General features: G+C 43.6%; 3 protein-coding genes across 7 annotated transcripts; 2 read left to right on the top strand and 1 right to left on the bottom strand.

The window, feature by feature from the left end:
* Positions 1-1141: 1141 nt before the first annotated feature.
* On the top strand, positions 1142-6577 carry LOC135261507 (proteasome subunit alpha type-2-like). Its single transcript, XM_064347862.1, has 8 exons — positions 1142-1299; positions 2153-2229; positions 2476-2608; positions 4087-4209; positions 4469-4550; positions 5301-5374; positions 6089-6146; positions 6287-6577. The coding sequence occupies exons 1-8, from the start codon at positions 1145-1147 to the stop codon at positions 6401-6403; spliced, it is 819 nt and encodes a 272-aa protein (XP_064203932.1). The 5' UTR covers positions 1142-1144; the 3' UTR covers positions 6404-6577.
* Positions 6487-9025, bottom strand: ntaq1 (N-terminal glutamine amidase 1). 4 transcript variants are annotated; one of them, XM_064347864.1, is made up of 6 exons: positions 8938-9025; positions 8376-8475; positions 8241-8291; positions 7793-7941; positions 7380-7504; positions 6487-7090 (listed from the first exon to the last, which is right to left on the bottom strand). In XM_064347864.1, exons 1-6 carry the CDS (start codon positions 8994-8996, stop codon positions 6987-6989), a joined length of 588 nt encoding a protein of 195 aa, XP_064203934.1. In that variant the 5' UTR covers positions 8997-9025; the 3' UTR covers positions 6487-6986. The 4 variants fall into 4 exon arrangements, with proteins under 4 accessions (XP_064203934.1, XP_064203933.1, XP_064203935.1 ...); XM_064347863.1 differs by lacking the exon at positions 8938-9025 and adding an exon at positions 8735-8869; XM_064347865.1 differs by lacking the exon at positions 8938-9025 and adding an exon at positions 8615-8734.
* Positions 8745-25140, top strand: LOC135261506 (ATPase family AAA domain-containing protein 2-like). 2 transcript variants are annotated; one of them, XM_064347860.1, is made up of 30 exons: positions 8745-8885; positions 9892-10068; positions 10962-11116; positions 11840-11880; positions 11974-12109; positions 12363-12444; positions 13062-13152; positions 13233-13382; positions 13769-13880; positions 14108-14125; positions 14547-14657; positions 15062-15170; positions 15771-15886; positions 16532-16706; positions 16824-16912; positions 17231-17390; positions 17562-17652; positions 17795-18109; positions 18516-18639; positions 18745-18931; positions 19344-19529; positions 19823-19958; positions 20274-20470; positions 20637-20796; positions 20970-21092; positions 21335-21475; positions 22131-22568; positions 23033-23160; positions 23488-23616; positions 24964-25140. In XM_064347860.1, the coding sequence occupies exons 2-30, from the start codon at positions 9907-9909 to the stop codon at positions 24994-24996; spliced, it is 4095 nt and encodes a 1364-aa protein (XP_064203930.1). In that variant the 5' UTR covers positions 8745-8885; positions 9892-9906; the 3' UTR covers positions 24997-25140. The 2 variants fall into 2 exon arrangements, with proteins under 2 accessions (XP_064203930.1, XP_064203931.1); XM_064347861.1 differs by lacking the exons at positions 8745-8885; positions 14108-14125 and having other exon boundaries at positions 9715-10068.
* Positions 25141-25397: the final 257 nt, after the last annotated feature.

Genomic DNA, 25397 nt, shown 5'->3' with positions numbered 1-25397 from the left:
CCTTTTCCTAATCTCTACATCTTGGAGTTCAGAATCTCACCCAATTAGGGCAGCCTACACTATATTTGTTCTGAAGGGCTCAAGGGAATGGGATAAGCTATATGTAGTGATTGTGTGACCATATTTGAAGTTGGGCTCACAGCTTGCCAGTAGCCCTGTTACCTTCTTTTTTACAGCTTCTGATTATTGGACAAATGGCTAGTCTTTTTGCTGGCCATTTCTGCTTCAAAACTATGTGTGATCATTTGCTCTTTACATTGAGTACTTTAAATTTAACCATGCACATAATGAATTGTGTGTTGATGTAAGTCTGTCTATAAGTCTTGCATGTTGTTCCAAGTTATGTTGTAAATATTGAAAGGGAAAAACACAAGGGCTTCATTTAGAAAAAATATACTTCTGTAGTTGGAAATATTGAGATTTGGAGGACTTGTTTTGCATGAAATAAATATGGACTTCATTTCTGTATTTTTCTGAATTCAGCATTAAATATATTTCTGAACATAAAACCAAAAGAAGTGTTGTCTTTCACTGACAGGCAATGGGGTAAATGTTTAAATCTTTGCATTACCATTTGAAAGGTTTACATCTTCTGTTCTTATGCATATAAATCTGGCATATATGATGATACCACCTTAGAGATTAAATATTGAGGTAATACAATATACATAGTATCATAAATATATTATTGTATGGAATTTTGCTGCTTTGAAGCTTACCACAAAAACATGACCACTAGTCTAAAATTTAGTAAACCTTCAGTTCAGGGCTTTTTCCTGGTCCTACATCCCACACTTGACATTCGCAGATATGAACCATGCTCTAATGATTCAATGGGGTGGGTGGAACAACCTGTGAAAATTTAAAAATTATACTGATTATATAAAATTGAAAAGATATAAATACATGTAAAATACTCTGTTGACTAACATTTATTATTAAATAAATGGGAAAAAATGCAATGCAAAAATGCTATTGTATTTATATGAATTTTATTAATGCATTAGTTGATTTATTTCCTTTTTGTATGGACACGTTTTGTTTTGTTAGCAAGTTATTTTTTCTACTCATGTCGACGGCATAAAAGAATCAAACTTTTCTTTTTTTGCCAACATGCGCAACTTGGTTGGTTGATGTCTGATGTATGCCGTATCATAGAGTTCAACGATACAGATACAGACAGGAAATCGCTGCATTTTCCCAGTATCCGAACTTCCGACAGTCCGTCATATGTGAATTCCCCCGGTTAGTGGTTAAAATGGCTGAAAGAGGATACAGTTTCTCCCTCACCACATTCAGGTAGCTTAAACTGTTATTATATTTGCCGTTGATAATTTGGTGTATGTTGAATATTGCCATTTTAAAAAGCCTACGAACCAACTGTGAAAATAGTCTTTGAACGAGTTTAACGGAAGGCTTTCATCGTGATGTAGAGTTGCATTGTCACTGTGCCGGCCTAGCTAGAGCTAGCTAGCGATTATTCCAAGTATTCAATCTTCGGGAGCGATTACATAGACCTATATTATTTCGTATCGTTATTATGATTTTTATCAAATTTTATTGATAATCTGAGTGGTTGTTTTTCTAAGGAATCTGCGCTGTTTAACGCGTACTTCTTTGAAATTGTTCTGTGCAAGTGGTTTCACTTTCAGTCCAACTGGGCTAGTTCATGGACTAGCCTGAACATAGCTGGCTTTTGTACGACAGTATGTGCCATTACTAGTTTGCTGCTGAAACGATATTAGTTACGAATCAATTTGAGTAGTTTCATCCGTTACCGTTATATTTTGTTGATTACATTACAACATTACATTTATTTAGCAGACGCTTTTATTCAAAACGACGTACAAAAGTGCATTTCATGGTCATGGACAACTACAAAACACAGGTTCAATAAGGTACGATACTCATTTCGTACAGCTATTTCTAGCCAAGAACACAGTCCAGTTCACACAGTGAACACTATTCTGACCTAACATTGGGTAAATGTATTCGGAACCAACTACTGACCAAAAACAAAACTCAATGGCATGTTATACAAATGTTGACCCAGTTCGGTTGAGTAGGTAGACCCGATATATTCGTAATATATAGTGATATTGTGAAAACGTACAATTGTAGCTTTGCGGACTAAGTACTTCTGCCTCCACAGCCCCTCGGGCAAACTGGTCCAGATTGAATATGCTCTTGCAGCAGTAGCAGCAGGTGCCCCGTCTGTTGGTATCAAAGGTAAGTATGTTTTTCTTATTTCACTCACGTTTTAGTTTTAGAACCAGTCTGTATTTTTCAAGATAAACAATTTGGATAATTTTCTGCAAGATTCACTCCTCTTTTTTGACAGGCAATTGATCCGCAACAGAGTTTTCACACCTTTGTGTACTATCACTTCATTTACAGTCTGCCTAGGCAAGGGCTTTAGTCAGTTGGTTGTCCGTGATATTTAATTAACGTGATTTTGTTCCTTTTGTTGCACAGCCTCAAATGGAGTGGTATTGGCAACAGAAAAGAAACAGAAATCCATATTGTACGATGAACAGAGCGTGCACAAAGTGGAGCCTATAACCAAACACATAGGCATGGTCTACAGTGGCATGGGTCCAGACTACAGGTACGACTTATCGCCTCCTATTATGAGTACAGTATCATTTTAGAATTGGCAATGCATAGAGAATAGAGTAGAGAATTCTCCAACACTCTGAAATGGCAGCATATTTTAATTGCACACGTGTAATTTATGACTGCTATAAATATTAACACTATACTCAGTTTCTAAACCCCACTTAATTGTGACGTGATTATGATTTTCAGTGGTCAAGTGTGCATCATTGTAGGTCAATTTCAATATGACTTGAATGCATGTACAGTGAGCTCCAGAACATTTTAGACAAAGCCATATTTTTTATTGATTTGGCTCTGTAAAAACAGTCTGAGACATAGGCCAAACCTTAGGCTTACCAAAATCTACAATTTGGAACATCCTTGAGAAGTAAGAGAGCACTGGTGCGCTTAGTAATTGCAAGTGTAACACTCACTACAGAGTTCCAGACTACCTCTGGAAACAACATCAGCACAAGAACTGTTTGTCAAGAGCTTCATGAATTGGATTTCCATGGCGGAGCAGCTGTACACAAGCCTAAGATCACCATGTGCAATGCCAGGCGTTGGCTGGAGTGATGTAAACCGCTCCGACTCTGGAGCAGTGGAAATGCATTCTCTGGAGTGATGAATCGCACTTCACTGTCTGGCAGTCTGACGGACCAATCTGGGTTTAGCGGAATGCATAGCTGAAACTGTACTGGCCTGAATAGTGCCATCTGTAAAGTTTAGTGGAGGAGGAATAATGGACTGGGGCTGTTGTCCATGGTTTGGGCTAGGCCCCTTAGTTCCATTGAAGGGAAATCTTAATACTACAGCATACAGCACAATAACATTCCAGGGAATTGTGTGCTTCCAACTTTGTGGCCACAGTTTGGGGAAGGCCCTTTCTTGTTTCAGCATGACAGTGCCCCTGTGCACAAAGCAAGGTCCATAAAGAAATGGTTTGCTGAGTTTTGTGGGAAAGAACTTGACTGGCCTGCACAGAGCCCTGACCTGCCCTCAAACACCTTTGGGATGAATTGGCATGCCGACTGCGAGCCAGGCCTTATGCCCAACATCAGTGCCCAACCTCACTAATGCTCTTTTGTCTGAATGGAAGCAAATCTCTGCAGCCATGTTCCTAAATCTTCTGTACAGCCTTCCCAGAAGAGTTACAGCATCAAATGGGGGGTCCAACTCCATATTAATGCCCATGGTTTTGGAATGAGATATTCAGCAAGTACATATGGATGTGATATTGAGGTGTCCACATACTTTTGGAAGTGTAGTGTTATGAATTCTTTAATAAAAAGCTGAGAATCTGCACTTTAGCCACATGTGCATTGTTTAATTGCAAATCTAAAATTGTTGAGTACAGAGCCAAATCAAGAAAGAAAGGGAAAAAAAAGAAGAAAAGTTTGTCCAAAACATTATGGAGCTCACTATGCGACTGCAGGCTTCATCTGATGAAATGAGGTGATGTCATTTTGTAAATATCTGTGTTTACAGGGTGCTGGTGAGGAGAGCGCGGAAGTTGGCCCAACAGTACTTCCTGGTGTACCAGGAGCCCATTCCCACAGCCCAGCTGGTGCAGAGGGTGGCCTCCGTCATGCAGGAGTACACACAGTCAGGGTGCGTCTGTTTGTCTGACCGAGTCTCAGTGGTGCATTTCACTGTGGTTATGTATTCGTAATCACTGTCACAGTTTAATATCCTACCATTACTACAGCCTTTCTGGATTACAGGGGTTCTGTTAATTAATGTCATGACATTTTAATGTTTATGTAGTCTTGTTATTCTAAAAAGGGATATAAAAGTTTATGCGGTAGCTGATACTGCTGTCAAAGTGAAGATGTAATATTGATAATTTTCTTTTGCTTCTGCATCTCAGTGGTGTGCGTCCATTTGGTGTGTCGCTGCTCATCGCAGGATGGGATGAAGATCGCCCTTTCCTCTTTCAGTCCGACCCATCTGTAAGTGTTGCTCAGCGCTGTGGTCTTTCTCTGCATCAGGGGGTAGAGAAACTGCCAGTCAGCTGTCTTTCATTAAGACTGAATGGTTATAGTTGGGACCATAAGTTCTTCCTGATTTTTTTTTTTTTTTTGCATTAACCGTCCTCCAAGAGGTCAGTACAGGACTTTCCGAAGCCGCTTGTTAAGCAGTCATAGCGCTGCCATGCGGAAATCATCTAAATTAATTGTTAAATTACCACAGGGAGTAGTCTTTTCCAAGAAGGACCTGTGTGGCCCCAGGCTTTTCTTGCCCGTTATTAAACCGCTTGAGTCGATCTTCATGGTCTTCCAGGTGTATTGGTGCTGGGCTGGAACAAAAACTTCCACCCACACTGGGCCTTTCTGGATAAGGTGGAACACCGCTTATTTAAAGGCTTGAACTGTTAAGTCAACCTTTTCAGTTGGTCCTTAAATGCATCATTTGTTGTCCGTTGGCTGCTTACCACTGATTACTGCAATTTAGAGTGCCTACAGCGACACCTTGAGGATAATGTCAGAAATACGGGTTATATTTTTCCAAGTTCTTCGCCCTAGTTACGAGGGATTACCCATCAGGCCTTACACCCAAGCATTACAGCAGTCAAAGACGAGTGACCCAGTTCTTTTGTAATCATTCATTTTGGCCTGATGTTTATGTTGTTCTTTAAAGCTGCAACCATTGCTATTGTCCTGTAATTATTTAATGTAGATTCCAATGCATCTTTCACACAGGGTGCATATTTTGCTTGGAAGGCAACGGCAATGGGAAAGAACTACGTTAATGGAAAAACGTTCCTCGAAAAAAGGTAACAAGATTAAGAATATCCACTTACGATATTCAGTGGATGATATTCAGTCAATTTAAATTGATGTAGCCCTTTGTGCATGGACTTTGATAAACCTGAATTTTATTTATCTTCAAGTTTAAAAGACCAAAGTTGTATGAGCCAAAAATATTTTTGTCATGCGCCAATTTCTTATTACTTGTGCACTTCCTTAACTTCAACTAGTCTGTCTATTCAGGACATTGTTTTTGAATGCATTTACTATTAATGACTGTATAAATTGCCCACCCTACAATCGTGTACTAAATATATAAGTGCTGCTGTTTGCACATCCCTCTATTAAATTATTTTTGGTGTTAAATTAATTGGATATTTCAATATTTCCTAAAGTATAGTTGTACAGGTCTATTCTTAAAGGGATGCTGTGTATGCTGGCTTATTATTTCTATTGTGTACACCAGTGCTATTTGGGAAGACTGCAAAAATCTTTTTCCACAAAGGATGCGGGATTCACCAATATGCAGTCTGCAGCTGTAGCTCTAGATTTTATCATAAATGTGAGATCATATAAATGGAACTAATGAAATATTTGAGAGAGGAAGTTTGCACATATCCAGTATTTGAGCCTATTTGTGTTTCCCTGCTCTGAAGTGTGACAACCCATCCAGGTTGGCTTCATAGGCTATTCCCTGACCAAAGGGGGTGCTGTGACTCATGCTGTGCCTTATTTTACAGATACAATGAGGATCTGGAACTCGAGGATGCCATTCACACAGCAATCCTGACCCTGAAGGTGAGCTGAAGCTGTGATTATCTGTTCTAGAAGCTAAGGCCAAGTCGCCGGTCTTCTGCAATCAGTCCGATCGCTGTGTCAGACCTCAAGATGTGTGAGCTGCGCGTTTACAGTTTCTGTGTGCTTCTCATCTGTCGCAGGAAAGCTTTGAGGGTCAGATGACCGAAGATAACATCGAGGTGGGCATCTGCAATGAAGCAGGCTTCAGAAGACTCTCGCCTGCAGAGGTCAAAGATTACCTGGCAGCCATCGCCTAAGTCACCATTGTCACTGATTGCTTTTTTTCTGTTGTTGTTTTTGAGTTGTGTTGGCTACAATACAATAACTTCCAAGAACTGTATTTTCAGCTGAACGGCATTTTTATTATTTGTAATTCTGTCCCTTCTTACCTCTGTAGAAACATACCAATAAATGCAGGTGATTACAATATGCGTTTTGTGTTGATGCTGGATCATTTCTCTTATTTCCTTCTCTTGATACGTTTCCCCTAAAACATTAGCGAAGAAATTCTATAGTTCCAGCTGAAACATTGTGACATACATTTAATGCTTTTCAGAATCTCTGAATACCGTGTCCCAGCAATATTTAACATTAATTACACTGTAACTGGCTGGGAAATGGCTTTGTTGTGCTTGATCAATTCTACATTCAATATAATCTGTATATGCATAACAAGGAAAATCATGGACTGAGAAATGCTTGATGTGCTTGATTTGGGTCAAGCTTCAGACCATTTAGTTTCCCTAGTACACCACGCTCCAGTATGTACTTGGTAGTGCTTGTCCTTCGTGTGTGTAGTGCTGCTCAAACTGACATCTGTTGAAAGACCTCCAGGGTTCTTTACATCTTCCCAAACTGGTGAACAAATTCAGTTAGAGTGTAGACATTTCCACATCCCACATGGGAGTCCATGCAGATGAAGTCATCAAGGTTCATCTTTGATTCTGCACACAGAAAAATGTTTTTAATAAAACTATTTCTGTTACCAATTATCTTTCTTATAGGTGACATCAATAGCATAAATGTTACTCACTTATATAACAGGACATTTACTAGGAATCCAGGTTCACTGGATTGTTGAATAATAACACTGTAGCATCTCACTGGGGACTTGAACTTTGGGTTACAAAAAAATCTAAGGAGTCTTTAAAGTCATTCAAATTCATCACTAAATCCATGAGGATGCTGGTTCCTTGGAAAAACTAAATGAAATCCAAGAAGACAAAGACTTACCTGCTGTTTCTATACAGGGGTATGGAGGTGGAGGCATTCGCCAAGCCCCAGTGGCATCTTTCATATGTGACCGATCAGAAGCAAACTTCTTCAGGTATGTGTCTGCAGGAATAACTCTGAATTTCCTAAAAAACAACGCATAGTTAGCTTCCGGGCTCGGTTCAAGTTTTAGGCTTGCGGTTAATTACTCATTTATTAATACTGGTGCCGATGTTTAACCTATATTTTACCAGTTCCTGCAATTGTGGCATATTCACACTCAAAAGACAAATGTAAACATCCAGCTGCTACTTTACTAATATTCTGTGACTAAATATACGATGTGCTACATGCCTACATATTCTTTGCATTACAAAATGTGTAACTTGTTTTGAAAATAAAAATGTACATACCATGAGTAATGAAAATCCTACCTCCAGAAAGCTGGCTTTAAAAACTCCTCTGACTGGAAGGCTTCTTTCACATAAACATCAAATTGACAGGGAAAGGGAAGGGTGGTGTCTAAGTCATAAATAAAGCTTTGCTCCGTGGGGCTTTTGTGTAGTAGAATAACATGATAATCCTGGAGAAACAAGTGGAAAATATAATATGTAAATACAAATATAGGAGACTTGCATCACTACTCCCCTAACTTCAAGACATTTAATAAAAATCACATTTATACATTTTTAAGTTCACCCACAGGAGACCTTAGTCTTATGGATCAATTGTATAAGATTTTTCTTTCTTGAACCTAGGGGAAATTCAGCATTTAGATTTTTCAACTACCTCAAGCAGGAAAAGTGGTATGACGTGAATCATTAACTATCTTCCGTGGATACCCTTCAGTTCAGATAATGAGGAACGTGTACAATCACCTACCCAAATTACTGGCTGGTTTCCGCGGCTCGATTTCTGTCTCCAAATAGGGATCTACAAAAAGCAAAATGCATAATAACAAAACTAAAATGTACATACCATACTCACAACCACACACACTAGCAACAGGTTATTTACCATTCTCCTTTCGTTGGATATGAAAACTGCGTAAATGTGGTCGAAGGTGCCTTCGTTCTGAATTTTGACATGTTCACACAGCTTCCAAACGTTTTCCTCACTGTATCAACGACACCAAATGAAACATAACATAACTTAAACGGGTTAGCGGTAGAAGTCCACTTGATAAGCATTTCCCTTAATCAATGTAAGCCATATCTAAGGGTCACTGTATTATACGTTACGTAGCATGAACGCACATCATACATTAATTATGTGCCGTGAGGTGCCCATTACTTCCCCCAAAAGCTTGGTAGTGCGTTGGTGTTGCGGAACTATAGCTATGATTGGTTATTTGCAGTTCATCAGGCAGCCCTTACCAGTAGCAGCTAGTGTACATGCATTCTGGCCTAGACAGAGTGACTGGAACGTAATCTGTTGAAGCGTATTGCTCCGGTATGTCATCCTTCTGCATCGTTACAAATATGAACGTGCAAAAAGTCTTTCTCCTATTGATTTGATGTTAAAAAGGTGAGATGACTATCATTTTGTTACGCGCCAACCAACGCGGAACTGATAGTACCTTAACGTTACATTATTTTCAGTCCGTACGGGAAAATACGCCTTGGAATTCTGTTCCATGTGCCACCGAAGATTCTCACCAAAATGGTCTACTCTGCAATAGTCTTTGGCAATATTTCTGCTTTTGAGATTTTATATTGCACTCATTGAACGGAGACATTTACAGAAAAAAGTTAATACAAATTCACACCAAGTTCCGATGAACAACATAACCTTTATTCGCAATATTTGGCCATTTTTAGTTATGGAATGTTGTATTATTATTATTGTTGTTGTTATTATTATTATGTTTCTGTTGTTACTGATGTTGTTGTCTTGTGCATTGTTGTTGTCGTGCAAGCCGGTGGCACGACAACAGTAGGGAGATGTCTACATACATTAATATTAAACTACTTTTCTACTTTTAAAATGTAAATTGACAATATAATTTATTATTTACTTTTTTCTTTATAGGTGAATTTACATGGCCCGCTTTTTCTTTTATCCAAACCATAGGAGTATGTTGCTATTAGGCGAGGTGGATTTGCCTTAACCAATAACATTAAAGAAGTTGGCGTTGTTTATGGCGCGCTAAAAAGTTACCGGGACTTCTTTTTAAGATGCTACTCTGCATATTGCACTATGTTACTAATATACTTAGTGAAATAGTCGTTGAATCACTTTTCAGTTTACACTGAAAGGGAATTTAATTTAAAAAGAATAAAAAACTGGAATTCCTTTAACAAGAACATTTTGTACAGTGCATCCTACTTTTAATTTCGGAAGCTGACTACGGGTTGTAGTGTGTCTGTGACGTTTGTGGCGCCAGAAATCAAGCGCTCGAAAAAAGGCAACTGGCGTTTCAGCTTGTCTATACGTAGCCATTTACCAGAGTATCTACATACAATTAATAAGCGTTCTACTTTAAGAACGGATTTTTACTGCTGACTTTTTATTCTTAATTTGTGGTCTGAAGGAAATACCGGGCACAATGGTGATGTTACGCAGCAGCTCGAGTGCAGACACAGGAACAGAGAAGAAGCCATCAGAACTGGACACGACCTCCGAGTTTCTATCTTTGCAGCCGTCACCGAGAAAGTCCGCTCGCCGGAATCAGGGTGACTGCTCCAGTTGCGCGGACACTCCAACAAATGTAGGTCTCTGTTTATTCAATTAAGTTGTCTAGGTTATTCGCTATAGTCATAAGACTATAATGAATACAAATACACACTGTTAGCTTGTTAGCCGCTGCACGCTAGCATCGTATTTGAAATCTATGTAACGTTAGGTTACTAACTGTAGCTAACGTCTTGCTTGATTGTTCATTATCTAGCTACCTGGCTCGCGAGCGACGCTTGATCTTCGTTCCCAATTTGCTGCTTATCCTTTTCCACAGTAGTGGCACAATAACAAGCTAACTGACTAGATAGCAAAGTTATGACAGTGAAGATGTTAAGCTATCCGAAATGTCACACTTTGAAGCCCGCCTGTTTATCGTCCAAGTCTTAGGTCGAATCGCGAGACGAACCACCTAAAAATGTCAAGTGTAGTGTGTAATAGTCTGTGCTGACATTTTTTGTGTTGTTGAAAAACGCTTGGGTACTATTGATAAGACTGACAGCGTTGCTTGTTGTGACTTGATTAGCTCGCTTATTTTACAGCTGAACTAGCTAGGTAGTAGATAACTAGTGTTTACATTGTCAGACGTTTCTTGGACGCCGCGCTCACCAAGAGCACGAGTTGTCCTCTGTTTTGGTTGCCAAGTCGTTACTAACTATGGTAGCCATATATTTATTAATAATAAACTTTCTTTATATGTAATCAAATCGATTTGGGTTTTTCAACATAGCGTAAAAACGCACCAGAAAAGAAAAACATGCCATGGAAAGTTCCGACTCAAAGATGTCACCTTGCGAAGGTTGTCTTTAACTGGTTGAATTTATATATATTTTGTGTGCGCGAGTTTTGACTTTAGCCTGGGAGTGTCGGCTTTGTTGGTTATGTGATTCAAAGTAACGTTCGTACTTGAACGTGTTTTCCCTTTAGGGGTATTTAACCGTGAAAGAGGAAGAAACCCTAACTGGACGTACTCTGAGGACCAGGTCACAGAAGACCAAAAATGGTGTGTCTTTTGCTGACGCTAATGGACAGACTGCAGAATCTCCACAAGAAGATGACAACGGAGGAAAAAGGTTCACAAGGTATCTTCCTCCTCCCCGAGCAGCCCTGTAAATTACCGACTAGAAGTGAATTGGCACCTCTATAGAAGTGGTGATAAAACCACACTGATGCTTTTACATTACATTACAGGCATTTAGCAGACGCTCTTATCCAGAGTGACTTACACAACTTTTTACATAGCACTTTACACTGTATCCATTTATACAGCTGGATATATACTGAAGCAATGCAGGTTAAGTACCTTGCTTTTCCCCACCCGGGAATCGAACCTGTGACCTTTCGGTTACAAGCGCAGTTCCTTACCCACTGTGCCACACTCCGTCCTGATGACAGCTTAAATATGCTGTTTCAAATATGCTGTTTCAAAAGCTAATGAGCTGGAATAATTTCAGCTTGATGTTCAAGATGTTCTTTGAGATTGCAGGATTTCCTTCCAAATGGCTCAGCTTTAAAATCTCAGGCAATATGCGGGTTGTGTAGGTGCACATTTCTTATATTTAGTCATCTCTGTCAGCAGTGGATACAGTAACTGCAGTTCCCAGCTGGGACATTGCTGTCATACCCCTGAGCTGCTTCAGTGAACATTTTGAGCTGTGTGAGTGGATTATACGTAAAGTTGTTACCTCTGTAAGTTACTCTGAATAAGAGGGTCTGCTGCATGCCAGAATGTAAGGTAAATTGAATCTAATGAGTGGTTGACAATATTGTGTAAAGGCACTGGAAACTGTCTTCTCTCTTGACAGGAAATCTCCAAGGCTTCAAGCGAGCGAGGAGGAGCAAGCAGGTAGGCTCCAGATTGGCGTGATTTTATCGCAGTCTAGAGACAAGGTTACCTTGCGTGCCGATGTAACTTCAGTAATGCGTGTGCGTGATCCAGGCCAGGTCGATGGGACCCCCACTTCCAGGAGCCCCCGGTGTAAAGCTGGAGGAGCTGAGGCCAATGACACCGTGCGACGCAGCTCCAGAACCACCAGATACAAGCAGTCCGTGCTCTACGACAGACTCATCACCAAGTAAGACCCGGACCTGCACCGCCCGTCTCACGCATTCTTTGATAGGTCTGTCGAGATGCAGCATCGGCGGTGGAGTAAATTGGGCCCTTGAGTGTTTGCGCATAAAAACTTAAGCTGACTAATGGAACACAACTATTGCCAAGTTGGTCTTTGTGAATGAAGTCGCTGGAGCTCGCTCTTTGTTCCTTCTCAGATTAAGCCCTTGAGCAGTTGAGCTCTTTGCATGTCTGATGGCTTTGCTCTCTGTCCTAAGCACTGCAGAAGCGGTCCTCCAGAAGATGGACGACATGCAGAAGAGGCGGCGTCGGCTGAGGAGCAGAGACACTGAGGACGTGGTGAGCGCGGTGGCTGTCGATTTGGGCAGGCTCGGCACAAAGTATGACCGTGGTTTCAGCAGAGTGTAGAGCGGGGTTCCCAAACTGGGCCATGACCCACTGGTGTCTTGTGGGAAGGTTTGAGGAGAGTTGCAACAAAAAATAACTTCACAACTCAATAATTAATTGGTTGTTTAGTAGTCACACCAGTCAAACTAGCTCTGCCTTAATGACATGAACTGCCGTAGTTGTGTCATTTATTCAGTTGTGTTGACAGGTAATAATAGCATATGAATTCCAAATTTCAACATGTCTGGCTACATTGTAGTAATAAGTGGGGTCTCAGGACATGCACACGCTTTCAGTGGGTTGTGGGCTTGAGAAGGTTTGGTAAGCACTGGGGTAGACTACTTTGTTCTGTTGTACATGTATCCTTCCCCTCCACCGTTTCTAAATCATCTCAGGGTGCTGTAGGGTTATGCACCTTGCTCAAACGCTTGGCAGAATGTATCTGACAGAAATACTGATTTTGACAGCCAATAAGTCAGCAAGAGCTTGATTGCCACTTGCTGGACTATGCTGTGCAGACTTGCGTTTTAGTGCAGATAATATATTTTTTCATTTCCATTGGTTTTTAGAAACTTGTAATGTATTCTGGGACGAAGAGAAAAAGAAAAGCAGATGAAACTGATGAAGAAGCACCTGACAACCACGAGGAAGGGAACGAGGGTATGTCCAGAGCCCTGTCCACGCTCACTTCTGCTTCGGTACTGCGTCCTCTCGGTGCTCAACTGACATCTGTTTCCCAGGGTATACTGAGGATGAGGGAGATGAGGAGGAGGAGGAGGAAGAAGAAGAGGATGAAGATGAGGAGGACGATGACGATGCTGAAGACAATCAGAAGCGCTATGAAGTCAGGCAGAGGAAGGCTGTTGTTCGCTACCAGGCGCCTTTGGAGGGTTTGTACCACTTTCATTTCTTAAGATTTCTTAGTACACTGAGCTTTTAATTGTTTAGATTGTTAAATGTCAGTTTGCCTGATAAGACAGTTTGACACAGAAACTTTAACTGTAACATTTTCATTTAATCCAGAGAAGCAAAGTCATTAAAATTGTAACAGCCTTTAGCATTCTGTTATACCAGTTTTTGAAAAAATACTTTTTCTGAAAATGTGTTGAGAAACAAAACATGATGCAGCTCTGAATATGTTTGTACATGAAATTGAAAGACACTCTTGCAGATAGCTATAACCTGGTACCTTCAAATATGTCATTTTGTCCTGAGGTGATGAAATGACCCTGTCTGTGTATTAAATAATTTCCATCTCCCATTATTGTAACCGCAGAACCGAGGAAACAGACCATGTTTTTCAATAGACACCCCTCCTCCAGAAGAAGGAGGTACTCATTCAGCTCCACGGCCCCCAGGAGCCCCTACAACAGCAGGAGGAATAGCCGGTGGGTTCCCACACTTAAACTGGGGGGGGTCTTGTTGGCCCTCATTCACATGACTTTTCTTAAAATTATTTTTTACTTTTGTTCCTAAAAAAAAATGTATGCATTGGCCCATTGTCATTATCAAGCTGCATTTGGATACATCAGACTTTGATTACCTGGTTGTATCTCTCAATGATCATTAATGATGTTTTATTGTTTTGTTTTTTTACTGGCTGTCACGTCAACAGGAATGGGTCTATAGATGGGTAAGATTTTTAGCATGGTCTGTAGAAGTGCTCATAATTTCAAGACCTTCCTTATTAAGGCATACCTGCAAAATGCTTCCCTTGGATTTATTAAAGCTAAAATGACTAAGTTGTGACGTGAATTCAAATCGGTACTAGACTTCATCTCCCATCAGCCCCTCAAGCTCAATTTGTGATGTCCAGATTGTGATGCACCCTGTGGTGAATAGCAGCATTGTTGTGATGGTGGCGGTCTTGTTCACTTATATCAGTTTTGAGCGAGTTGCACTGGGATTAGTGACGGCTGCCAGCTGAGCACGGAGCCATAAGATGGGAGTTGGACACAAGTGCTTCTGTAACCAGCATTCACTCACCCCTAATTGATGGGAGTGGCCGTGGAGCAGTCCGTCTAACTGCTCGCTTACGCTGGTTTGTCCCCCAGGCGAAGACACGCCCTCCACAGCAGCGACACGACGTCCTCCTCGTCCTCGTCCGACGACGAGGAGCGCTTCGAGAGGCGGAGGAGTAAAAACCGAAACAGGCCAATAAATAGGTGAGGAACACTGGAGTTGGACGTCTTGTCCCGCTCCACGAGGGACACGGCTGCTGTTGGGTTGCCATGCTTGCCATGCACCTCTCCCACTGTAATTCTCTGGCTCATATTAGCCATTTTCCATAAATCATTTTCAGTCACTTAAAGAAATTGCTGCACAATAGAGTTTCTGTAACATAGGCAACCTTATTATGTTTGACTTGTGCAGATTAAGCATTGTTAAAACATCTCCCTAACTAAGGGCATCTTCGATAGTAAGTGCCTTCAAACTTGGGCCACCTCTGACACATTCGGTGTTGACTCGCTCTTTCCTTGCTGAATCAGCACATTTGTGCAGTTGGCTTTGGCTTTGCTTTCTGGAGGCCAGTTGAGTGCAGCTTGATGAAAAGGCACCTCCGTTACAGGTGCCTCCCGCTGAACCTGCGTAAGGAAGACCTGCTGGGGATCCACAAGGACAGAATGAAGATCGGTGCCAGTCTTGCCGACGTCGACCCCATGCAGATCGATCAGTCGGTAAGCTCTGAGAATTAAATTCTTTTTACTTTACAAAAAAAGTTTTTATTTTAATTTGGGTTGTGTCATTGGGTCTAAATTCTGTCACTGGTGTACCCAACAAAAACACCAGTGATCATAACTAAAATAATCTATGTATTGTACAATAAGGTGTTAGAAAAGTTGGGATCTTTCATGCTCCTTCTGGATTCAGACCCTCTTCAGTTGACCTGTCAGTCCAGGCTTCTTTGCCAGTTTTGTGTTACTATAAGTCAGACTCAGCTGTGCATGATGAAGTGTTTGAGGTGCTACAACCTTCTGGAATGCTCTGCCTTGAGGCTATGCTTTTTGTATTGATACCTTTTTGAGATGTGAACCTCTAGTGACCGACACAGACAAATGAGTTTCGTTTTTTCTATCAATGGTGATGGTATATACTGACATAATATTACTCCACTGATAGAAAATTCTATTGTATAAACATTTATATCAAGCAGTCCTACAGCAAACACTCACAAATTGTGTCAAACATATAAGTGCTATAGCAGCAGCCACTGAAGTACATGAGCAGTGGTGGATGTGGCTGTGATGCTGATGAGCTTTTGTTTCCTCCGTTGGCAGGTGCGTTTTGACAGCATCGGGGGTCTGACCAGTCACATCGCTGCTCTGAAGGAGATGGTGGTCTTCCCTCTGCTCTACCCAGAGGTCTTTGAGAGGTTTAAGATTCAGCCTCCCAGGTGAGGACAGACGGCGGCATCTGAGAGGCTGTGGGAGGAAACTCAGCGGCTTTGCGGTTTTTAATCCAGTGGAACCCAGAGCCTTTTTAAAACTTGTTTGAAATGGTAGCTCTGTACCACTCAAGCATTTTGTGATCTAGATTAAAGTAGTTGTGAATAGAGAAGTAGAGAAGGTTAAAGAGTAAAGCTGATAACAAAACAATGTAATTCATCCTTATCATAAGGTATTAGAACTGTTATCCAGTCATGTGCTCTTATACCAATGTGTACTAGATATCCCCCCATGCCCAAAGCACTTTGTTTGTTTTTCCAGTACAGAAAACTGCTGTGAACTTTCAAGATCACAAAACGAAAAAGAACATTTTCCCTACATACTGATCAGATATCCTGATCTTCCCATGCATGAAATGACTTCTGTTGGAAGTAGGCTTTCCTGTCATTCAGCCTAGTCCTGGACTGGTACAGGAAGAGAGAGTGGGCTAGAAAAAGCATTGAATGTGCTTGCATGCACATGTTTTTACATGATTTATTATTTATTCCAGTGCTATTGTGTGTGTGTGTGTGCTGCTTCATGTAGGCATTTTGAAGCCCCTTTGAGGCCAGTTAAATCGTGTCTGATCTAATCGCTGTGATCTTGGCCGTTAGGGGCTGCTTGTTCTACGGGCCCCCCGGCACCGGGAAAACCCTGGTGGCCAGAGCCCTGGCCAACGAGTGCAGCCAGGAGGACAAGAAGGTGGCCTTCTTCATGAGGAAGGGCGCCGACTGCCTGAGCAAGTGGGTGGGAGAGTCCGAGAGACAGCTCAGGCTGCTCTTCGATCAGGTAAATTCATTTCACATTTTACCCATGTGCAGGCAGGAAAGGGCCCCAGCCTGCCGTTAGCGGGACAGGGGAGATCCACTCCTTTTCCTGAAACTGAACCCTCCTTCTGATCTGCAGGCCTACCAGATGCGGCCGTCCATTATCTTCTTTGATGAAATCGACGGGCTGGCTCCAGTCCGCTCCAGCCGGCAAGACCAGATACACAGGTGAGGTTTGAGCAGGGCCGTGGCCTTTCTGTCAAGATCCTTAAAATGAATCTGCTTTTGGATGCATTAGTAGTGAGCAACCTCCATTTCCAAATGTTTTGTTGAATTTGAAGTAAACTCTGAACTGCTGTATGGAGTGGTAGTGGTAGTGTCTGCTAAATGCCAGTAATGTAAATGAGTGCATAATATCTTCCAGCGGTATGTTTAACACTAAGGTAGTGCATGTTGTCTAATGTCAGAGAGGTAGTGCATGTCGTGTAATGTCAGAGGCTTGTGTAAGGGAGAGTAGTGCAAGCGCTTTGCTTCCTTTTTGTCCAGCTCCATCGTCTCCACCCTTCTGGCCCTGATGGACGGCCTGGACGCCCGGGGGGAGGTGGTGGTGATCGGGGCCACGAACCGGCTGGACTCCATCGACCCCGCGCTGAGGAGACCGGGCCGCTTCGACAGGGAGTTCCTCTTCGGCCTCCCGGACAGAGAGGTGCGTGCGCGTCCTCCTTTCACACGAAGCTCACACTAAACAAAACCAATCTAAACTGTGTTTGCATAAGTGGAAATACGCTTTAGCTTCTGTACACTCACACTGCCCGACCTGGATTAAAGCACGCGCCCGTCTTCTTTTTAAAAATGCCATTTTTTTTCTTATCTGCAGGCCAGAAGAGATATCTTAAAGATACACACGAGACAGTGGAATCCACAGCTGTCTGACGCCTTCCTGGAGGAGCTGGCCGAGCACTGTGTCGGTAGGGCTTGGTTACTCAGTCCATTAGAGCGTCAGCTGCTGTGTCTGACGTTGAGAGCACGGCGTTTTACAAACACACTATGGAGGGAATGTATTGGGCTCTCTGGGCGCGGGCAGTGAAGGAGGCGTGTCCTGTTCCCCAGGTTACTGCGGGGCGGACATCAAGGCGGTGTGCGCGGAGGCGGCGCTGTGCGCCCTGCGGCGGCGCTACCCCCAGATCTACGCCAGCTCGCAGAAGCTGCAGCTGGACGTGTCCTCCATCAGCATGGAGAGCCGCGACTTCCTGGCGGCCATGAGGAAGACCGTCCCCGCCGCCCACCGCGCCGTCTCCTCCCCGGCCAAGGCCCTGACGCCCGTGGTCCAGCCCCTGCTGGGCGGGGCCCTGGCCAGCCTGCTGGGGACCCTGCGCAAGCTCTTCCCCCACGCCGAGCGGGGCCTCAGGGGCCCCAGACAGACCGGTGGGTCCCCGGGCTCCGGCCCAGCGTATTGCAGGCAGGAGCTGCTCACTGTTATGGGGCCACGCCTCTCATATGCTGCTGTTCATGTGATCGTTTCAAATATTTTATCATATATATATATCATTTTTCGGTTTTAAATATGTCCAGGTTGTGTTGACCTTGAGTGAAGCTAGATGCATTTCCTCAGAAGTGTAAAATAAAGTTTAGGCTAATCCTGGCATTAATGGAAATTTAAGTCTTCGTTCTTGATCCTGTCATTTTGTTTAGCTTTCTTCCCTAGTTCCTTCACTGAATTAAATCGCATTAACATCACTTTAAAAGTTTATCAGTTCCTTTTTTATGTGGCTGCTGAAGTCCATTGGTAAACCCTTGTTGGAGACTCAATGCCTGTTGTGTGTGTGATCAGATCTGACTGCGAGTATTCTGGAGGATGACCTCATGTACAGCGAGGACGAGGGGCCTTCCGTCTTCGCCAACGGCCCCCTTCACAAGCAGGCCACGCCCAAAGGGAGCTTCCTGCGCTCGGACCGGTGAGTAACGGGGGCGCGGGAATCACAGCACACCCCCGGGAGGATCCGCCAGCTCACTGCGCCCCCCTCCCGCTCACTCTTCCCCCTCCCCCCCCCCCCGCTCAGGAGCGCCCTGCACCAGCCCACCTCCCACCGGCCGCGGCTGCTGCTGACGGGGCGGCAGGGCTCGGGGCAGAGCTCCCACCTGGCGCCGGCGCTGCTGCACGCGCTGGAGCGCTTCAGCGTGTACACGCTGGACATGGCCGTGCTGTACGGGGCCAGCGCCGCGTCCCCCGAGGAGGCCTGCGCACAGGTACGGCGCCGCCCCGCCCCCTCCTTGTACACGCCCCCCACGCCCCCTCCTCATACATGCCTGCCCCCTCCTCTCCTCATACACACCAGCCCACCCCCTCCTCATACATGCCCGCCACCTCCTCGTATACGGCCGCCCCCACTCCTCTACCACTGTTGTCTCCTCATATACACTTGTATGTACACTTGTTTCCTCCTCATGCACTGGTTTTCTCCTCACGTACACCTGATAGTGCTATCGCTGCTCTCTCTTGCGTATCTAACCCTATTACTTTGTCAAACCATATATCTGCATCTGTCTTTGTAACTCCGCCTGTGACAGGGTTGGTTCAGGGTCACTCTGCTAGGACGCCGAGCTCGGTGTTGTTCTTCAGCAGGCCGTAACGCGCGCTTCTTTAAACCTGTCGCTGCAGCTGTTCCGCGAGGCCAAGAGAACGGCCCCCAGCATCCTGTACGTGCCGCACATCCAGCTGTGGTGGGACACAGTGGGGAGCGCCCTGAGGGCCACCTTCCTCAGCCTGCTGCAGGACGTCCCCCCCTTCTCCCCCATCCTGCTGCTGGCCACCTGCAGCCAGCCCCACCACAGCCTCTTCCAGGAGGTACCGGGGGAACCTGGGGGAACTATACACGCATACACACCCACTCACACGCACAGACATACACACATACACACACACAAACATGCACATGCATATATAGACTATATATTCACTGTATGCACATTGGGATGCGTAGATGGTTCATTTGTAATGGTACTGTATGTTGTGATTTACTTGGATCATATTTTTAAAAATGAATTTAATGATTTCCCCAGTATGTGAAATGAGCACAGCAGCAGCTACTTTTACAGTTCTTTCATAATGATGCATGAACCTTGCTTGTTCTCTTGAAGGTGCAGGACCTGTTTCGTGTTGAGTATGGAGAGGTTTACGAGGTCCAGCTGCCCACCCAGCAGGAGAGAACCAGGTTCTTTGAGGATCTCATTCTGAAACAGGCGGCCAAGGCACCAGCTTCCAAGAAGAAAGCAGGTTGGTGTTGTATTTTGGGAAGGGGAACGTGTTCACTATGGTGACTAATGTAATCTACATTACCGTTATTTTGACGGTAAAGCAGGGTTCTAGTTTTTTCTGTGTCAGGTGGAATGTCAAACTGGGAGTGGTTGATTGTAAATTAAATGGGAATTGTATTGCATTTCCATGCTGTTGGCACACATTCTGGTATAGCATTAGTGTGACATTACAGTGTGCAGTGTATATACATGTCTTTGCCCGTGTGGGTGGGTGTGTCTGTCTGTACATGGGCGTGGGCTCTGTGCGCTGACTCCCCCGCGCTCCCGCCCTCAGTCCTGCAGGCCATGGAGGTGCTTCCCGTGGCCCCCCCGCCGGCCCCGCGGCAGATGACGGGGGCGGAGCTCCAGCGCCTGGAGGAGCAGGAGGAGGACACCCTGCGGGAGCTGCGGCTCTTCCTGCGCAGCGTGGCCGACCGCCTCACCCTGGACAAGCGCTTCAAGGCCTTCACCAAACCCGTGGATGTCCAGGAGGTGTGGCCCGGGCGGGACTATGGCTGTGGGGGCGGGACTATGGGGGGCGGGGATACTACCACAGGAGGCGGGGCTACGCCCACAGTGGGCATGGCTTAGCCCAGCACATGTGACACCCGTTGGACAGCACAGCATGTGTTCATTATGTCTGCTTTCCGCGCTGTAGGTTCCTGACTACTTAACGGTGATCAAGCAGCCCATGGACCTCTCCACTGTGCTGTCCAACATCGACCTGCACAAGTATGCGACCGTGAAGGAGTTCACCCAGGATGTGGATCTCATCTGGCAGAACGCCTTGGAGTACAACCCAGACATCGACCCTTCAGGTTCTCTCATGCTTCAGCCTTTACTGCATAGCGCATAATATTGATAAAGGAAATGTCTTTTGATTCATATCTCTGTTTTAAGCGTTGAGGAGAGGGGAATATGTGTGGGGCTACAATGACGATGGTCAAACATCTTTACTCCATTAGTCATGCCTTGTGTCTCTGGGTTGCAGATCGTTTGATCCGCCATCGGGCATGCTCCCTGAAGGACACTGTGCACGCCATCATCAAAGACGAGCTGGACGAGGAGTTTGAAAAGATCTGTGAACAAATCAAGGAATCCCGCTCCAACAGAGGTACAGAATCACTTTTAAATTGAACTCTTTATTTCAGATGGTATTGAGAAGTAATGTATTGTAAGGTAAATTGTTATTGTAAATTATAAGTAAATAGTTTTAATAATAGTAGTATAGTAATAATTCAAACTCAATGATAATATTTTGTATTGTAAACTATATAACTATATATGTGGCCAGGTCAATATATGTCAAATATGGCCCTTATTTTTACGTCACGTTACACTGTCTGTTTCTGTCAGGTTGTTCCACATCGCGGTTTGCACCCTCGTACTACCACGTTCTGCCAAGGACGAGCGGGACTGGCGATCCCGCGAAAAACTGCACCGGCGCCGCTAAAGAAGTGACCGTGCCCACGGCGACCAGCACGCCGCGCGTCGCAGGTAGTCCCGTCACACCGCCCTGAAGGGTTTCACCTAATCACTGAAGTCCTTTCATCTGTGCACCTTATTTCTGAAATAAGGGCACAATCCATTTCTGTATTAAAGAGTTTGTATTTACCGTGATTGACTTCAGTACAAAAATGCAGTGGACATTTTAAGGCATAAGAGAGGAAGGAACTGCACAGTTCAGGTACCAGTACAGGACTTCCAGTAGTTCTATGCTGGCCGAATTGATATTTGTTCAGTTGAGAGGAAGTGTGTCCAGGGAGGATGGTACCCAGAGTTCCTGAGAGCCGTGGGGAGAGGTCCGAGGTCAGATGATGCTAATAGGGCTGTCAGAGAGAAATGGGGATGAGCCTCAAAAGGAGGGGGAAGAGGAGCCCGCTCAGGACAGGCAGGGTTAAAGACGCTTGAGTACAGACAGGAGGTGTTTCAGCAAAGCGCAGGGAGAGGAGAAGAAAGAACTGCAATTCAAAGCCAGTCAAGAGGAAGGAGAATTGGTCAGGTTAAAGGATAGATGTCCATGAAGCAGAAGATTGACCCCAGATTGACCACGTCGGGTAACCGGCGCGTTTGTCCCGCCCCCCCATCTTCTTATTGGTCGGGACGTTAGTGAAACTGCCTGTCTTGTTGTCTTCCACCAATTGGCTCACAGCGACTCAGAAGAAGAAGCGCAGACGGAGCCGCTGGAGCAACGGCATCATTACCAAGAAGAAGTCCTCCTCCTCCGCTCACGCCTCCAAAGAGGACGAGGAGGAAGGCGAGGAAGAGGACGAGGACGGGAAGTTGGGGGAGAGCGAGGAGGGCGAAGAGGAGGCGGAGCACGCCCTGGAGTCGGGCGTGGAGGAGCTGGACGCGGGCGGGGACTCCTCTGCGGAGTGCGACCTGCGGCTGCCGAAGAGCTCGGGCGCGGCGGGGCAGGAGGGAGCGGAGGATGGGGAGCGGCCCACTCCGCCCCCAGCAGAGGAGGACCGTCGGCCGGAGCACGGCTCAGCCGAGCCCTCCCACACCCCCGCAGAGCCGGTAGACCTGGGGGGAAAAGCCCCCCCTGAGTCTGCAGGGCCTGAGAGAGCAGAGGAAGATATTATCACAGGTTGGTGTGGCTCTTGCCTGTAAGTTCTCACCGTCTTCTTTCAAATGCAGTGTGGCTGATTTAAGTTCTTGCAAAATAGCCACTGCTCCTCTGTCACCGTGTACCTGCATGTGTCCATCTTGCTACATATAAGGTAGGATACTTTTTGTTTGCACACAAAGCTGTATTTTTTACATTTAATTTAGAAAAAGTATAAAATGTACTAATTAAATGTAAACTGCATAAAAATGTACTAGTATCACTTATTTACAGAAAAATAAGTAAATTTTGTAATTCTAGAGAAGTGGTTGAATAAAAAGGCCCTGTTGATGTCCTTCTGTGTAGACTAAGAACTGCTAGCACGTAGCGCCCTGAGAGTAGCTGGGTATCTAGGATACAGTAGGCGTCTGGGGCTAACGCCGCACAGAGGCTCGGTAGCGCTATGCTGAGCTGTGCTCCACTCGTCTCTCCTTGTGCCCATGCAGAGAAGGGGGTGGTGCGCATGACTCGCGGGCGGAGGAGCCAGGTGCAGCAGCACATGGACGTGGAGAAGGCCATGCAGATCCTGAACCAGAAAACCCCACAGCTGGTCGTCGACCACGAGAAGCTGAAGGTATTTCCAGACCCGCTTCCTTGTCCACCAATGTCTGTTATAGCTTGGCATCTAAAGCTTGATGTTGCCTATAAAGAAATTAAGTCGTTTTACTATGAGCTCCATATTGTTTGTGGAAAAAAGGCATTTGTTTTGCATAAAAAGTGCTATTATTTCTACATTTTGAAACCAAAATGGATTAAAAAATTACCGTACATGAACCACATATTAATTGTTTGATTACAAAACGTATGTAGCTCACTATACACAAGCAGTTTTGAAGCCCATTAAGAATAACGAGACTAAAAATCTGAAAATGTCCTGATGGCTGTTACCTTCATATTACAGGAATTGCTGAGAGGAGTGGTTTCAAAGACTGAGGGGTGTGAGGTGTACCAGCTTGAGAAGCTTTATGCTTTGTTATGTCAGAGCATCTACCGTCATCGGAAAGACTACGATAAGACTGCGCTTATTGAGGTGGGTAACTTGCCTATGAACTACGCTTTTTGCTTACCATACACCATCCACGTAGTTTGAGACTATGCAGCTAAGAAGTAGCACTACAGGTTTCAACTTAGGATGTCCACAACATGTGCTGGTTGCTCTGAATATTGCTACATTTTAAATATATTGCTTAATTGTGTTATGTGGGGAAAATACTAGCAGTCAGTAGTACTGACTCAGTACTAATACTAATGACTCAGTACTAATTCTCTGGTCAAGTTTATTATTAGGGCTGTATCCAGCTATGAAATTTCAAATCCGAATTGGATTTGGCCCTTCAATACAATGATTTGACTATTCTTTCTTTTAATAGATTTCCTTGGAATCATAAAATGCATTGGCATAGGTTCAGTGCTGATTTACATCACGTTAACTTTGTCAAATGCAACTGAGTCATAAAAACGTATTTCTGAGCAATTAAAATCAATAAATTCATTAAGGCGGTTGCATTTCATGCGGGATTTGAGTTGTCAGCAGATTTGAATTGCCGACAGATTGCATTGGGCTACCATGCATTTGTTGAAATAATGAGATGACGTAGGTATTTCTGGTTAAATCAAGCTCTTATAACTTGTTAATTTGCTTTAAACAATGTAAACAAATAACTGGAACAAATAAATGTACAAACAAGTGAAACTGTTTAAATAAATATCACTGCTTTGAAAACACTGACCTCCCGCCTTCAACAGAATACTTCTTTATTTCTCTTTAAATATAAAAATTAATATATAGGCTAAATCTAAACAAATGTGTGAAAGAAAAAATTCAGTAATTAAGCTATTTAAGTTTTCTATTCTTTTAGGTAAAAATAAATGCCAACGTTTGTAAACAGTAAAGTATTTCATGGCATTATCAGCTGTGAAATAACTGACATCTCGTCTTCAAAAGTAGGCTACTTCTGTATTTCTCTGAATATATAAAATAAATAAACCTAAACAATTGTAAACAAATATATAAGTGAAACCATTTAGTTTGCCACACCAGCACAAGTTGGTTCACCTAGTCTTGCAGGAATATAAAAACTATGTAAGTCCCTTTATTTATAATTCCCTATTGTAATGTAACCCATGTGCAGTTGTATTAAGATTCCTGTATGGTTTATTCTGTTTTTGTAATGCACACTGATTTGTTTAAAAAAAACTTACAAAAAAGACTGCGCTACTCAAAGAATCTCAGTCGACTGAGGGGTCTCTGACAGATGATTCGACTTGCAGACTTTGAGGGGGCAGCCCTATTTATTAGTTCATAATGTTTATTGCTGTATACAAGTACATTGTGTCAAGCTTTTTCTAAATTGTCTTAATTTGTCTTTCTTTTCAGGAAATGAAAAATGAAATTGACAGCTTTATTTAACTTTTCTTACTCTTACACTGAAATATGATGCTAATTATTTAAAGTTTTTACCAGCCTACAATGTTTGTAAATGTACACAAATTACACATTAATATTTCTAAATGACATGTATTACATTTCATTAAAGTTTTTCCAAAATGTCAAGTTTCTGTGCTTTATATGGGGCATAAACACTGATGAGATGTATTTGGTCAAAATAAAACTAATAATCCATGTGGAAAATAAATGTACTAAATATAAAATGCATCTGAAGTTGAGAAAGCTTTAATGGTTGTTTCACACTGAATGGGGAAAAAGTGCTAAGATGTTACAGCTTTCCACAAGAGCAGGAGACATTTGTACCAGCCTGCCATTCCTAATTTTGTTAGACATTTGATGCTTCTCAGTTTGGTAGTTGAGTA

The sequence above is a fragment of the Anguilla rostrata genome, chromosome 8 (genome assembly GCF_018555375.3).
Source record: "Anguilla rostrata isolate EN2019 chromosome 8, ASM1855537v3, whole genome shotgun sequence".
Lineage (NCBI taxonomy): Eukaryota > Metazoa > Chordata > Actinopteri > Anguilliformes > Anguillidae > Anguilla > Anguilla rostrata.
Note: the sequence above shows the minus strand (reverse complement) of the source record. Positions and strands in the feature narration are given on the sequence as shown.